Genomic DNA, 14430 nt, shown 5'->3' with positions numbered 1-14430 from the left:
TCTTTCTCAGGACTTGAGCTGACCTGCCAACAGGGGATGCCGGCATCCCAAGTGGCATCCTAACCTGCTGTGCCAGGACACCCGTACTTCAGCAAGGTTTTAGAGTTTTCAATGTATAAATCTTGTGCTTCCTTTGTTTAATTTATTCTTATTTTTTTCTTTTTTATACTATCATAAATGTAATTGTTATGTTAATTTCATCTTTGGGTTTTTCATTGTTGCTCTAAGGACCTGTAATTTTTTTTTTTTTTTTTTTTTTTTTTTTTTTTTTTTTGACAGGCAGAGTGGACAGTGAGAGAGAGAGACAGAGAGAAAGGGCTTCCTTTGCCGTTGGTTCACCCTCCAATGGCCGGCGCGGCCAGCGCACCGCGCTGGTCCGATGGCAGGAGCCAGGAGCCAGGTGCTTTTCCTGGTCTCCCATGGGGTGCAGGGCCCAAGCACCTGGGCCATCCTCCACTGCACTCCCTGGCCACAGCAGAGAGCTGGCCTGGAAGAGGGGCAACCGGGACAGAATCCGGCGCCCCAACCGGGACTAGAACCCAGTGTGCTGGCGCCGCTAGGCGGAGGATTAGCCTAGTGAGCCGCGGCGCCGGCCTCTGTAATTTTTTTTTAAAGATTTATTTAGTTTAAAGGCAGTGCTACAGAAAGATGGAGAGATGGAGCGATCTTTCATCTGCGGGTTCATTCTCCAAATGGCTGCAGCAGCTGGTACAGTACCAGGCCGGAGCCAGGAGCCAGGTCTCCCATGTGATTATCAGAGGCCCAAGTACTTCAGTCATCTTCCGGTGCTTTCACAGGCACATTAGCAGAGTGCTGGATCAGAAATGGGATATCCAGAACTCAAACTGCCACCATATGGGATGCCAGCATTCCAGACAGTGGCCCATCTATGCTGTCCCACAACACTGGCCCCAGATAATAGATTTTTGTGTTGATCTTATAGTTTACAACTTTACTGAACTCAGTTATTAGTGCTGGTTGGGTATTTTTTTTTTATGTGTAGATTTCTTCTTCTTTGTGTGTGTGGTTTTTTTTTTTTTTTTTGACAGGCAGAGTGGACCGTGAGAGAGAGAGACAGAGAGAAAGGTCTTCCTTTACCGTTGGTTCACCCTCCAATGGCCACTGCAGCCAGCGCGCTGCGGTGGGTGCACCACACTGATCTGAAGCCAGGAGCCAGGTGCTTCTCCTGGTCTAACATGCGGGTGCAGGGCCCAAGCACTTGGGCCATCCTCCACTGCACTCCCGAGCCACAGCAGAGAGCTGGACTGGAAGAGGGGCAACCAGGACAGAATCCGGTGCCCCGACCGGGACTAGAACCCAGTGTGCCGGTGCCACAGGCGGAGGATTAACCTATTGAGCCGCAGCGCCGGCCTAGATTTCTTCTTAAGATTTCTATGCATAAGACCATGTTATCTGTAAATAGAAAGCTCTTTACTTTTTTTTTTTTTCTAAGATTTATTTATTGGGGCCAGTGCTGTGGCATAGCGGGTAAAGCCACCATCCACAGTGCCAGCACCCCATATGAGCACCGGTTCGAGTCCCAGCTGTCCACTTCCAATCCAGCTCTCTGCTATGGCCTGGGGAAGCAGTGGAGGATGGTCTAAGTCCTTGGGCCCCTCTGCCTGCGTGGGAGACCTGGAAGAAGCGCCTGGCTCCTGGCTTAGTATTGGCACAGCTCTGGCCTTTGCAGCCTACTGGGGAGTGAACCAGCGGATGGAAGACCTCTCTCTATCTCTGCCTCTCCTTCTATCTCAGTGTAACTCTGCATTTCAAATAAATTAATAAATCTTTGTAAAAAATATTTATTTATCTGTTTGAATGGCAGAGTAACAGAGAGGCAAAGGCAGAGAGAGTCCTTTGCAGTGGAGCAGGCGGGATTCGAACCGGCGCCCATATGCAGGCAGTGGCTTTACCCACTATGCCAGAGCCCCAGCCCCAAAATCTCTTTACTTGATTCTTTCCAATCTAGATGTCCATTTATGTCTTTTTCTTGCCTAATATATCTGACTGGAGTCTCCAGTATAACATTAAGTAGAAGTAGCAAGAGCAGACATCCTTGTTCCTAATCAGAAAGGAAATCATCCAGTCTTGCACTGTTAAATATGCTGCTAGCTTTGAGTTGTGTGTTACTTTTATAATAAGACAAGTTTTTTTAATGTTTATTTTCATTTTCAACTACTTGAAAGGCAGAGAAACACAGAGAGAGGGACAGAGATCTTCCATGCACTGGTTCACTTCCCAAATGCCTACAACAACCAGGGCTGGACCTGGCCTAAGCCAGTAGCTCCATCCAGGTCTCCCACAAGAATGGCAGGGTCTCAAGTATTTGAGCCATCATCTGCACCTCCCAGGATTAATTTATAGGAAGCTGGATTTGAAGAGGAGCAGCCAGGACTTGAACCAGCACTCCCACTTGGGATGTGGGTATCCCAAGTGGTAGCTTAACCCACTGTAGCACAACACCTGCCCCTAAAAGTTTTTTTGAGAATCACATTTTTCAAACTCTTAATTCAGTGTTGTTGATATCTTTTTAATGGATCATTTCTTCTAGATAATGTTTTTGTAATAAAACAAGTGGGGCTGGCACCGCGGCTCACTAGGCTAGTCCTCCGCCTTGCGGCGCTGGCACACCGGGTTCTAGTCCCAGTCGGGGAGCCGGATTCTGTCCCGGTTGCCCCTCTTCCAGTCTAGCTCTCTGCTGTGGCTCGGGAGTGCAGTGGAGGATGGCCCAAGTCCTTGGGCCCTGCACCCCATGGGAGACCAGGAGAAGTACCTGGCTCCTGCCATCAGGATCAGCGCGGTGCGCTGCAGCGCGCCAACCGTGGCGGCCATTGGAGGGTGAACCAATGGCAAAAGGAAGACCTTTCTCTCTGTCTCTCTCTCACTGTCCACTCTGCCTGTCAAAAAAAAAAAAAAAAAAAAAAAAAGTGGAATATCAGAGAGCAGTTGAAGTCCCAGCTACTCCACTTTGTATCCAGCTTCCAGCTAATGCATCCTGGGCAGCAGAAAATGACAGCTCAAGTGCTTAGGGGCCTGCCACCCACATAGGGGACCCAGATGGAATTCTGGCTCCTGGCTGCAAACTGACCCAGCTCTGGCTATTGTGGGCATTTGTGGAATGAACCAGATAGATCTCTGTCTTCTCTGTCTCTTCCTCTCTCTCTGTCACTTTGCCTTTCAAATAAATAAATATATAAAAGCAAAATAATAAAACAGGTGGCAGTAGAGCATAGTAGGGTTTGTGTTTCCTTTCTGTGAGGTGGGGATCAGTGTGGCTTCTCTAATCTAGAAAGGTGGGTTCAAGTTGGGATCAGGATAAGTCCACCTGAGATTTTATAACTTTATACTGATGGGTTTTGTTCAGTATCTATACAGTGTTTACTGTGTGTCAGGATTGTCATCATCTTTGAGGGCACAGCAAAGAACAAGTCAGCCCAGGTATCAGCTTTTGGGGCATCTGCGCTTTCATGGATATATGGGTAGGAATTGTGGGTCTGTATTTTGGGATAGATTAGATTAATGTTATTTAATGATTGGCTAGAATTTAATAGAAATTGAATACTCGGTACAGTACAAAATGCATGTTACCTGTGTAACTGAAATTTCTGTAGGTAGCACAGCTGCTTTTGTTATTCAGAGGAAGAGCTCATCAATAACTAGTGTATCCGTATTTCAGTGTTTGTTGGTGTAGAACTGGCCTTGAATGTGCTAGGCACCCTTCAGTACAGTTTAGTAGAGAGGATGATTTGTAAGAAGGACGGAAGTGAACAGCATCTCATGTTGATGCTTTGCTCCTTCTAATCCTTAAAAATTCCCTATAAGGTGTAGGTATCATTACTATGATATTACCGTGTCATTACATGACATTCCCGTGAAGGAGCCGAGGCTCCAAAAAGTTAAAATAATTTTCCAGGTGTCACCCTGATGACATGTACACAATTAATCATGATGTAAGAGAGTGTCATAATAAAGTATAAATGTAACTTTTAAAAAATATTTATTTGTTTATTTGAGTTACGCAGAGAGGAGAGTCAGAGAGAGAGGTCTTCCATCCGCTGGTTCACTCCCCAGTTGACCACAATGGCTGGAGCTGCACTGATCCGAAGCTAGGAGCCAGGAGCTTCTTCCAGGTCTCCCACATCGGAGCAGGGGCTCAAGGACTTGGGCCATCTTCTACTGCTTTCCCAGGCCAAAGCAGAGAGTTGGATCAGAAGTGGAGTAGCCGGGACTTAAACCAGCACCCATTTGGGATGCCAGCACTGCAGGCGGTGGCTTTACCCACTACATCACAGGGCCAGCCCCTGTAATTTTTAAGAATCATAAAGAGGAGCTGGTGCTATGGTGTAGCGGGTTAAGCTTCCCCTTTTGGTACTGGCATCCCATGTGAGTGCCAGTTCAACTCCTAGCTGCTGCACTTCTGATCCAGCTCCTTACTAATGCACCTGGGAAAACAGCAGAAGATGACCCAAGTGCTTGGAACCCTGTACCCATATGGGAGACAGATGAAGCTCCTGGCTCCTGACTTCAGTCTGGCCTGCTCTGGCCATTAACGGCCATTTAGGGAGTGAACCAGCAGATTAAAGATCTCTCTCTCTCTCTCTCTCTCTCTCTAATTCTGCCTTTCAAATAAATAAATCTTTATTAAAAAAAAAAAAAGTCAAGACTTGCCACCACCAAGTAAATTCCAAGAGAGGTTCCCCTGGTATGTTTTGTTTTGTTTTGCATTTTAACAAATGGCCACAATGGCTGAAGCTGGTCAGATCCGAAGCCAGGAGCCAGGAGCTTCCTTCGAGCCTCCCACATGGGTGCAGGGCCCAAGCATGTGGGCTGTTTTCTACTGCTTTCTCAAGTGCATCATTGGGGAGCCAGATCTGAAGTGGCGAAGCCGGGACTTGAACTGGTTCCCATAAGGGTTGCCAGCGCCACAGGTGGTAGCTTTACCCACTATAACACAGCACCGGCCCCGCCCCTGGTGTTTTGAACAGCATTAATACCTGCTAACTAGACCACCAGCAATTTAGAAGAGTGGCATCAGCAAACATCCCACATGTCGGGGAAGAAGGCACAGGAGCTCTGTGGAGCTGGACCTAGGTCCCTGCCTTAGGTCCACCACTTCCCAGCTGCATGGGAGACAGGGGCAACGTGCTTACCCCGCTTTCCCTTTCTAAACCTGCTCTTTCCATTTGTTATATACCCAAGGCATGGAGTGGACAGGATGACAAAGTAAGATTCGCTATTGTGGACTGCTTGCACAGTGCCTGACCCATAATGGGAACTCAGTAAGAGGCAGCTTTCCCCATTACTGTTAGCTTTGTTCTCTGAAAGGAGCCCTGTGATGTCTTAGGAGTTTTAAAGCCCTGTAAGAATCTGAGCTTTCCTCTGGGGCTTAACTGCAGGACTCCAGTTGTGAACTAACTCAACACTTTGGATGTGTCATCCCCACCTCCTGCTTCACTTGCAATCCAGTTCATCAGTTTCTGCTTTTCATTCACATTTGGAGTTAAGAATAAGATTAAAGAGGTCTGGGATTTTAGTGTGCACATCAAGGGAAGCATAGCAATTTTGGTCCTGAAGTTCCCTTGTAGAGTTAGGCAAGTGCAATCCTTATTTTCCATTGAAATTTCCCCTTTACTCAAAACAGTGTGTCTTTCAGAAAAGACCAGCTCTCTTTCTCCCTGTCTCTCTGTCTGTAGTCTAAAGATCTGTCCTTCTCCCAGTGCCCAAGAGTTAGCATGTAGGGACTTCTGTGGCGCAGAAGCTTTGGTGGTTGGAGTGCCAAGACTGCCTGACAGTAATGGGGAAGCTGCCTCTTCCTGAGTCCCCATCGCGGGCCAGGCACTGTGCAAGCAGTCCACTTGGTGAATCTTACTCTGTTACTGCTGTGATATCGGTGATAGTTATATTTTTGTGGAAAACAACTTGTGACAATTCTGAGATGAATGGTTTTAAAATATTTCTCTTTTTTTCCCCCTAGATTTCTCTTCCCTAAATGTCTTGACCAGTGTTCACAAGGTAAGCAATATGCTTTTTTTTTTTTTTTTTTTTTTTGACAGGCAGAGTGGACAGTGAGAGAGAGAGACAGAGAGAAAGGTCTTCCTTTGCCGTTGGTTCACCCTCCAATGGCCGCCGCGGCCGGCGCGCTGCAGCCGGCGCAGTGCGCTGATCCGATGGCAGGAGCCAGGAGCCAGGTGCTTTTCCTGGTCTCCCATGGGGTGCAGGGCCCAAGCACCTGGGCCATCCTCCACTGCACTCCCTGGCCACAGCAGAGGGCTGGCCTGGAAGAGGGGCAACCGGGACAGAATCCGGCGCCCCGACCGGGACTAGAACCCGGTGTGCCAGCGCCGCTAGGCGGAGGATTAGCCTATTGAGCCGCGGCGCCGGCCAGCAATATGCTTTACTTCCTGCTTGCATGTGTTTCAAGCTCTGTTTAAGTACAACAAACTTCATCATGTTCCTGCGTGCCATTCTCAAATCTAAAGCCACCAAAACTGGTCCAGGGGAAACCTCGACATCTTTAGTTTTATCATGTTTGATAGATTTCTTCCAAGAACTTATCTCTTACTGGCAGTAATTGCCATGGCAACACCTCTCTTGCTCTTAAGTCATGCTCTGGCCTTGCAGCTAATGTCAGTGGACCGAATAGCTATCCCTCGCCTCTGATCAGCAAGATCTTGATGCATTCCTCCTGTCTCAAGAGCTCAAGCATCTGGCCCAGCAAGACCTGTCTTCCCCGGTACCCCCTTATGCACAGTGGGATTTTCCATACCTCCTTGAAAACATTTGGAAAAACCCACTCATCCTGGCGGTTACATTGTGCTACTGCCTGGCAACCCTGGAAGCAGCACTTTGTGTCATATTATCTGCGAGTCCCAGAAATCCAGAATACATTCTAAATTCCCTGCAGTGGTGATGAAATGCTCATTGTTGTCAGGAGAAATGCCTGGGGCTTGGGTTTCCTGAGCCAGCCCAGCAAGCAGAAATCAGACAGAAGAAAACAACTTATGTCCCCAGTACGGTTTTGCCCTGCTGGTCCCATTGCCAGTCCACAGGGAGCGGAGGCAGCAGAGCGTACCAGAGCTGTTGTCTTGGGAAACAGCTGAGTTAGGTGCTGCCCAGGGCAGGAGGCTAGTCCCTGGAGGGAGGAATGTGTATGTTGGATGGCCATACTAGGTAATCCTCTGGTTCACTGTTAGAGGACCCTGTTACTTTCCAGGCACTGCAGCCCCAGCAGCAAAGTGGAATGGAGGCTAACTGGGTCCATCCACAGTGTCCATCCCAGGTAGATTTAAGGGGATTTTGTAGATTGGAGCAATCAGACTTGGTGACAGGTTAGATGTGGGTCTGTGAGTTGAAAAGGGTGACTCCTGGGTTTCCAGTTGAGGAGCTGTCCTTGAAATAGAAAGCATAGGAGAAAACTTAGGTCCAAGAAACAACAAAAGAGGACTGTCTGATTGTAAGATACGTGTTTGGAAGTCATGGTCAGAGCCAAGGGCATGGAGCATAGTCAGCCACTATCCAGGTGTGGAGTTGGAAAGGTCAGAGGGCCAGAGACTGAAAAAGGAGAAACAGAAAAGCACTTTACCTCAGAGACCAAGGAAGGAGAATGAGGTCAGAGATGTTTATTGTAACCCTGGAAGTTGAGACCTCAAAGGAAGAACATAAAAAAACTATTGGCTTTGCAAGTATGAAGGATGCAGGTGACCTCAGCAGGAACTGAGTGGAGAGGTGAGGGCTGAAGCCACGTCCAAGTGGACTGGTGGCCTGCAAGGTCCTGGAAGCCAGCGAGTGTGAATGGTATTTTGGGATGTTTGGGGCTGTGAGGAAAAGGATGATAGCTGGAGGGGAATTCTTGCAAGGATTATTTCCAAATGATTTGCTTCTCCTTATTTGCTGAACAGAAAACCTAGGGACTAGAGCGAGATACTGGACCTGATAGAGGTGGCCCCTGAGGGCCTGGAGCTCAAACCCAGGAGTAAAGGGTGACTCAAAGGGCTTCTCACTGGGAGCATTAGCTGGAGGCAGGGGAAGTTGAGAAAGTGTTTGTCTGATTGACCCTAGTGACCAGTAGTTGAACCTGGGATTTGCTAACTTGTCCAGCCCCAGGCCCTGTCATGGTCTTGTAAATGTTGGTGCAACACCTTGTCCGTCACAGGACTATGACCACCCTGGGGCAACATTAGGCAGCCCTTACAAAAAACCTTGGAAGAGTGCTCTGTCTTTATTGTCCTTGAACCTGGGGCAGCACTGGCTTATATCCCAAGAGGAAAGCCACTCTTTAGTCTGAATAAAAGCTTTTAAGCCAACCCAGACAGTGCCTCCAGCACTTGGTGGGCACATTTCAGGAACACTGCCTTTCAGCTCCTTGTGTAAAGGCACTGTGTGCCAAATCCTGTGCTAGTATAAACTGGGGTGGGATCACATCTGGGCAGATGACCATGAGGCCGTCTGTACTGGATGCTGAGCTTCTCCAAGGACTCACAGAATGGCAGTGCCTTGGCAGATATCTTCCCTTGGTCTGTGCCCACTTCTCTGAGGCCTGGCCTGACCCGGCTTGCCATCGCATGGGCTGTCTGGGGAGGGAGAAGAGGCAGGTCTTGTTCTCAGAGATTCCGAGGCTCACTCAGAGGTGGGATCTGCACCAGTAGACACACACTTCATGTCCACAGGCATGTCTTGCCTCCCTTTGTGCCCCTTCATGAGTCAGGCTCCCTGATTCGTTGCTTTTAACAACAAAGGATTATTTTCCAATGAGAAAAGGACTATGTTGTAGCCCTGAGATGATGTGTCTTGCAGAAATCCAGGGACTAGGAAACAATCTCAGTGCTTAAGCAAGGCTTATTATCGTAAGGTTTGAAAGCACAGTAGAAATATTTTACTGCTGTGGCATGCTTTGAGAAGTATCTACTGATAAAAAATAAATAAATAATACGTCATTTTCTCCTGGGCTTCTGAAATCTGTAAGCCAGGCCAAATGGTCAGAGACTGCAGTGATGTTTCTCTCTCCTGGTAGTGGGCCAGACCAGGCTGCTTGCTCACTCTCAGCTCAGACTGGGAAGACCTTGACCAAAGCTGAGTGTGTGCCCCATGATACAGAACAGAGGACGCTCCTGGTCCAAACAAAGTGAAACCGCTCACCATGGCCTGTTCACCCTGGGCTCTACATAACTACCTGTCTCACAGATGGCATTTCCTCTTGGCAGGTGACAGTTTACATAGCTGCCCTAAGGAATGCTGGGGATAATCCTCTTGCTCGTTTCCTTGTAAAGCAAAGCCCCTTCTCTGTGCCCAGCTCCTGACCTAGAATCCCATCCCACAAGGTTTGTCTACATGGTACTGGTACAGTGGGCAGGACTTTGGGCATGGCGTGTCTGTAAGAGATCCAGGTCCCAGGCCTGCACACGACACTGGTACACACCACTCAGTGGTGCATTTACACTAGTCAGACTCTCCCACTTCTTTTCTCTAAGAAGAAGCCAAACAGAGTCCCAGGGCCTCTAGGTCCTAACTCAGTCTTTCCTGGCTCCTCACTGCAAGACCCATCATGCGGGTCTTGTCTTCTTCCCTTGGGGATATCTGGGGCCTCTAGCAGGATCCAGCCATCATGTCTGCCATCTCCAGAACTGGCTGAGCCTTGTAGATTCCTGCCTGCTTCCCCCTTGTGCCACACTGTGGGCCCGGCCTCCTGACCTTTCCTTTTTCAGTTTCTGAGGGCCCCAGTCACTCCTGTCCCAGGGCACGGGGACAGGCATCAGGCTGGTTTGGCTGCCTCCCCTGTAGCTTCCAGAGTGACCTCTAAATGGGAGGCGAGAGCGCAGGTACCACTAGTGTCACCTTCCTTGGGAGACTTCTGTGACACTGTCTGAGGAAGCTCCATCTTGATGTTGAAGCTTAGGAACAGAAAAGGCTTGTGAAAAACTGGTTCAAGTCCTGATTGCTCCACTTACCATCCGGCTTCCTGCTAATGTACCTGGGAAAGCAGCAGAAGATGGTCCAGTGCTTGGTGCTTGCACCCACATGGGAGACTTTAGATGAAGCTCCTGACTCCTGGCTTCAGTCTGGCCCAGCTCTGGCTGTTGTGGCTATTTGGGGAATGAACCAGAGGATGGAAGACTTCTTTCTGTCTGCCTCTGCCTCTCCCTCTCTGTAATTCCACCCTTCAAATAAATAAATAAATACTTAAAAAAAAAAAAAACCTTTCCAGATGAATGTCTGATAAATGGGATTTGCTCAGACTTTTTAGTGAGGAAAATTTACATGTGAGTGCCTCCAGCATGGCTGATTGGACAGCTGTCTTGGAGATCAGGTTGCTTGTTTGTCTTTTACACTTGGTTCATTCATTATTTATTCAGCAAATCTCGCCTGCTGTAACCCAGTCCTAGGGGATTAAGGAAGCTTCTGGAAGAGGTGCTATTCAGATTGTCTGTACCCTGAAGGAGGAGTTGGCTCAACAAAAAGAAGGGAAAAGGTGATTCTAGGCAGAAGAATGAAAGACCAGCAGGAACGAAGGCTTGATGATGACCAGAGCATGCAGAGGAGGCACGGCACAGTGGATAGATTACACAAACGGAATGGTTTGGTAGTAGCCAGCAGTAGTTGGAGCCCATTGGAATAATTTAAGCAGGAAAATTACATGATCAGATTTTTGTTTTTGAAAGATTACTCTGACCACAATGGGAAAAATGAATTGCGGAAAAGGAAGCCTGGATGAGGCCGGCGCAGTAGCATAGCAGATAAAGCCGCCGCCTGCAGTGTCAGCATCCCATATGGGCGCTGGTTTGAGTCCTGGCTGCTCCACTTCTGCTGTCTTTTATGGCCTGGGAAGGCAGTGGAAGATGGCCCAAGTCCTTGGGCCCCTGCACCCACGTGGGAGACCCAGAAGAAGCTCCTGGCTCCTGGCTTTGGATCAGCTCAGCTCTGGCCATTGCAGTCATTTGGGGAGTGAACCAGCAGATGGAAGACCTCTCTCTCTCTCTCTCTCTCTCTCTCTCTCTCTCTCTCTTTCTCTTTCTCTCTTTCTCTCTTTCTCTTTCTCTTTCTAACTCTTTTTCAAATAAATAAAATAAATCTTTTGCGGGGGAAGAGGAAGCCTGAGTAGAGAGACTGGGCAGGGGCCGCATGAAGAGAGCAGTGGTCTGAAGCAGGCGAACGGTCCTAGGGACTTAGAGTGGAGGGTGAATCAGTAGCTGTTAGCACCCACCAGGCCTCGCTGGGAGAAGGGTGCTGCGTAGCAGAGGAGCACTTGGTGCCTCCCTGCCCAGGATTGGGGAGCTGCACAGTCAAGTGTGCTCTTGAGCAAGTGACGAGAAGAAGAGAAGAGTCTCACTTCACTCGGATGTCAAGTGAAAGCCACTTAGGAAACACACTTTTTTGAAGCCTTAGAGATCTCTGAAATACTGTTCATAGGCAAACAGACTGTATTTCCCTAAGGTTGGCGATGTAATAGCTGTAGAGCACAGATGCCAAAGGGTGGTTCTGATGTCTGAACCAAGGAATGGAGAGATCCAAAAAGGTCCGTGAGCACTGAGGAAGCAGCTCCTATACTCAGCAAGCAAGCCTAGTTCTGAGGGTCTTTGGTCCCAGGCACGTGGTATAGACTTTGTGTGGACACTTTCCTCATTGTTGGTGACAGATGGTATAAGCCCTTGTGATCCCTATTCTCCGTTCTGGGATAGATTGCATCCAGATGGATTTGTGAAGTTAGATAAGGTCTTTAGAGTTTTGGGACACTTTTTTATAAATGTTATTGGCAAAAGGAAGGAAGTTACCCTAACATCTGCCTCACCCAAGAGGCAGGAGACCAGGTTTCTAAAGTTGCCTTCCAACTGTTTATGGCCATTTTTCTAAACTGTGAACTTAGCAGTCTTGGCTGGTGGGAATGATATGACTTGGCTTCCTGCTGGTTGAGATGGCCAAGCCTCAGGTACCTCAGCCCCTGCATTCTGTTGAAGAAGGTGTCACCTCAGCACAAGGGAGACCCAGATGGAGTTCCTGAATTTGGCTCCGCCTAGCCCTGACTGTCGTGAGCATTTAGGGAGTGAACCAGTGGGTAGAAGATCAGTTCATTCTCATTCTCTCTCTTCTCCATCTGTCTTCCCTTCTGGGTTGTCACTTTGCCTTTCAAATACATATATAAGCCTAAAGAAAAAAGTGTTGGTGCAGAGTAGGACTTAATAAATGAGAGCTCATTATTTTAAGAAGTTAACATGTTACTAAACCACAAGTAATTTTTAATAATGAAATTTGCAACCTAAGAAGTTAAAAACAAGGATTTTTAAAAAAGATTTATTTATTTATTTGAAAGGCAGAGTTACAGAGAGGCAGAGAGAGAAAATCTTCCATCGGCTGGTTCACTCCACAAATGGCTGCAACGGCCAGAGCTGGGCCAATCCGAAGGAGCCTGGAGCTTCTTCTGGATCTCCCATGCAGATGCAGGGGCCCAAGGCCTTGGGCCATCTTCTACTGCTTTCCCAAGCCATACAAAGAGCTGGATTGAAAGTGGAGCAGCCTGGACATGAACTGGTGCCCATATGGGATGCTGGTGTCACAGGCAGAGGCTTAGCCTACTAAGCCACAGAGCCAGCCCCCAAAGACACTTTTCTAAAAGATTAACTTATTGAGGCCAACATTGTGGTACAGTGGTTTGTCACCACCTATAACACTGGCATTCCATATGGGTGCTGGTTCATGTGTCAGATGCTCCACTTCCTATTCAGCTCCTTGCTAAAGTGGCTGGGAGGCAGTGGAGAATGGCCAAGTGCTTGAGCCCCTGGTTTTGGCCTAGCCCAGCCCTAACCATTGCAGCCATTTGAGGAGTGAATCAGTGGATGGAAGATCTGTCATTTTTTTTTTTAAGATTTATTTATTTATTTGAAAGAATCAGAGAGAGATATCTTCCATCTGCTGGTTCACTCCCCAGATGGTTGGCAACTGCCAGGACTGGGCCAGGCCGAAGCTAGGAGCTTCTTCCAGGTCTCCCATATGGGTACAGGTACCAAGGGACTTGAGCCATCTTCTGCTGCTTTCCCAGGCACATTAGCTGGGAGCTGGATCAAAGGTGGAGCAGCTGGGACTCAAACCAGCACCCATACGAGATACCTACATTACAGGTGGCAGCACTACCTGCTAAGCCACAATGTAGGCATTTCTCTCTTTTTAAAATATTTATTTATTTGAAAGTCAGAGTTAGAGAGAAGGCATGATAAGAGAGAGAAATCTTCCATCTGCTGGTTCACTCCCCAGATGCAATGGCCAGGGCTGGGCCAGATCAGAGCCAGGAGCCAGGAACTTCATCTCAGTCTCTCACATGGATGGCAGGAACCCAGATTCTTGGGCTATCGTCTACTGCCTTCCCAAGCACATTAGCAGGAAGCTGGAGTGGAAGCGGAACAGCCAAGACTTGACCAGCACTCCCATATGGGAGTGAGCATTGCAAGCCACAGGTTAACCTACTGCTCCGCAACACTTGCCTTGAAATATTTTTGGATGAAGTAATTGGATGTCTGGGGTTGGCTTCAGAATCATCCGGTGGAAGAGGAGGAGAAGGGCTGTGGTGTGGTATGAAGGAAATGTGATTAGCCAGGTACTAACAATTCTTGAAGCTGGGTGATGCTGTTTTTATGATATTGTGTATGTTTGAAATTTCCCGTGGTATTAAGAGTAAAGATGATTGAATACCAAAGATGCAAATGATCTTGTAGCAGAAATGGTGTGTGTGTGTGTGTGTATGTGCGCCAAAGCTATGTAAGAACAGGAATAAGTATGGAGGATGCATTATCTTTGGATAATAAGACACAGTAACTTTTCTGATTTCCAGATTCTGTATAATTTTGTGGATTTTACTTCTTTATTTTCACACAATGGTTAAAAGTAGTTACAGCCCACTCCACAACCTTCCTTTACGTGGGCCACCCTTTCTTACCATGCCACCAGGTCAGGGGTGGAGAACATGCAAGCCGTGAAATACAAGGCCCATGAAATCATTTGGTCTGTCCCTGCCGAGGCAACTGCAGGTAGTACTCCAAAATCAGTAACTCTAGAGCAGACTAATTTTTTAAAGTTGATCTTTTTTTTTTTTTTTTTTTTTTTTTTGACAGGCAGAGTAAACAGTGAGAGAGAGAGACGAGAGAAAGGTCTTTCTTTTGCCGTTGGTTCACCCTCCAATGGCCGCCACGGCCAGCGCACTGCGTCCAGCGCACCACGCTGATCCGATGGCAGGAGCCAGGTGCTTCTCCTGGTCTCCATGGGGTGCAGGGCCCAAGCACTTGTGCCATCCTCCTCTGCCTTCCCGGCCACAGCAGAGAGCTGGCCTGGAAGAGGGGCAACCAGGACAGAATCCGGAGCCCCGACCGGGACTAGAACCCGGTGTGCCGGCGCCGCAAGGTGGAGGATTAGCATAGTGAGCTGCGGCGCCGGCCTAAAGTTGATCATTTT

The 14430-nt window shown here is 48.1% G+C and overlaps 1 protein-coding gene across 5 annotated transcripts in view; it reads left to right on the top strand.

Annotated features, from left to right (window-relative positions):
• DNAAF9 (dynein axonemal assembly factor 9) overlaps positions 1-14430 on the top strand; it is a 128664-nt gene that overhangs the window by 97495 nt on the left and 16739 nt on the right. For all 5 annotated transcript variants that reach the window (XM_051845225.2, XM_070052018.1, XM_051845223.2 and 2 more), the window contains one exon: positions 5975-6012. In XM_051845225.2, coding sequence (XP_051701185.2) covers positions 5975-6012 — 38 coding nt within the window. The remainder of the gene's footprint in view (positions 1-5974; positions 6013-14430) is intronic.

This window comes from Oryctolagus cuniculus, chromosome 11, assembly GCF_964237555.1.
Source record: "Oryctolagus cuniculus chromosome 11, mOryCun1.1, whole genome shotgun sequence".
Lineage (NCBI taxonomy): Eukaryota > Metazoa > Chordata > Mammalia > Lagomorpha > Leporidae > Oryctolagus > Oryctolagus cuniculus.
Note: the sequence above shows the minus strand (reverse complement) of the source record. Positions and strands in the feature narration are given on the sequence as shown.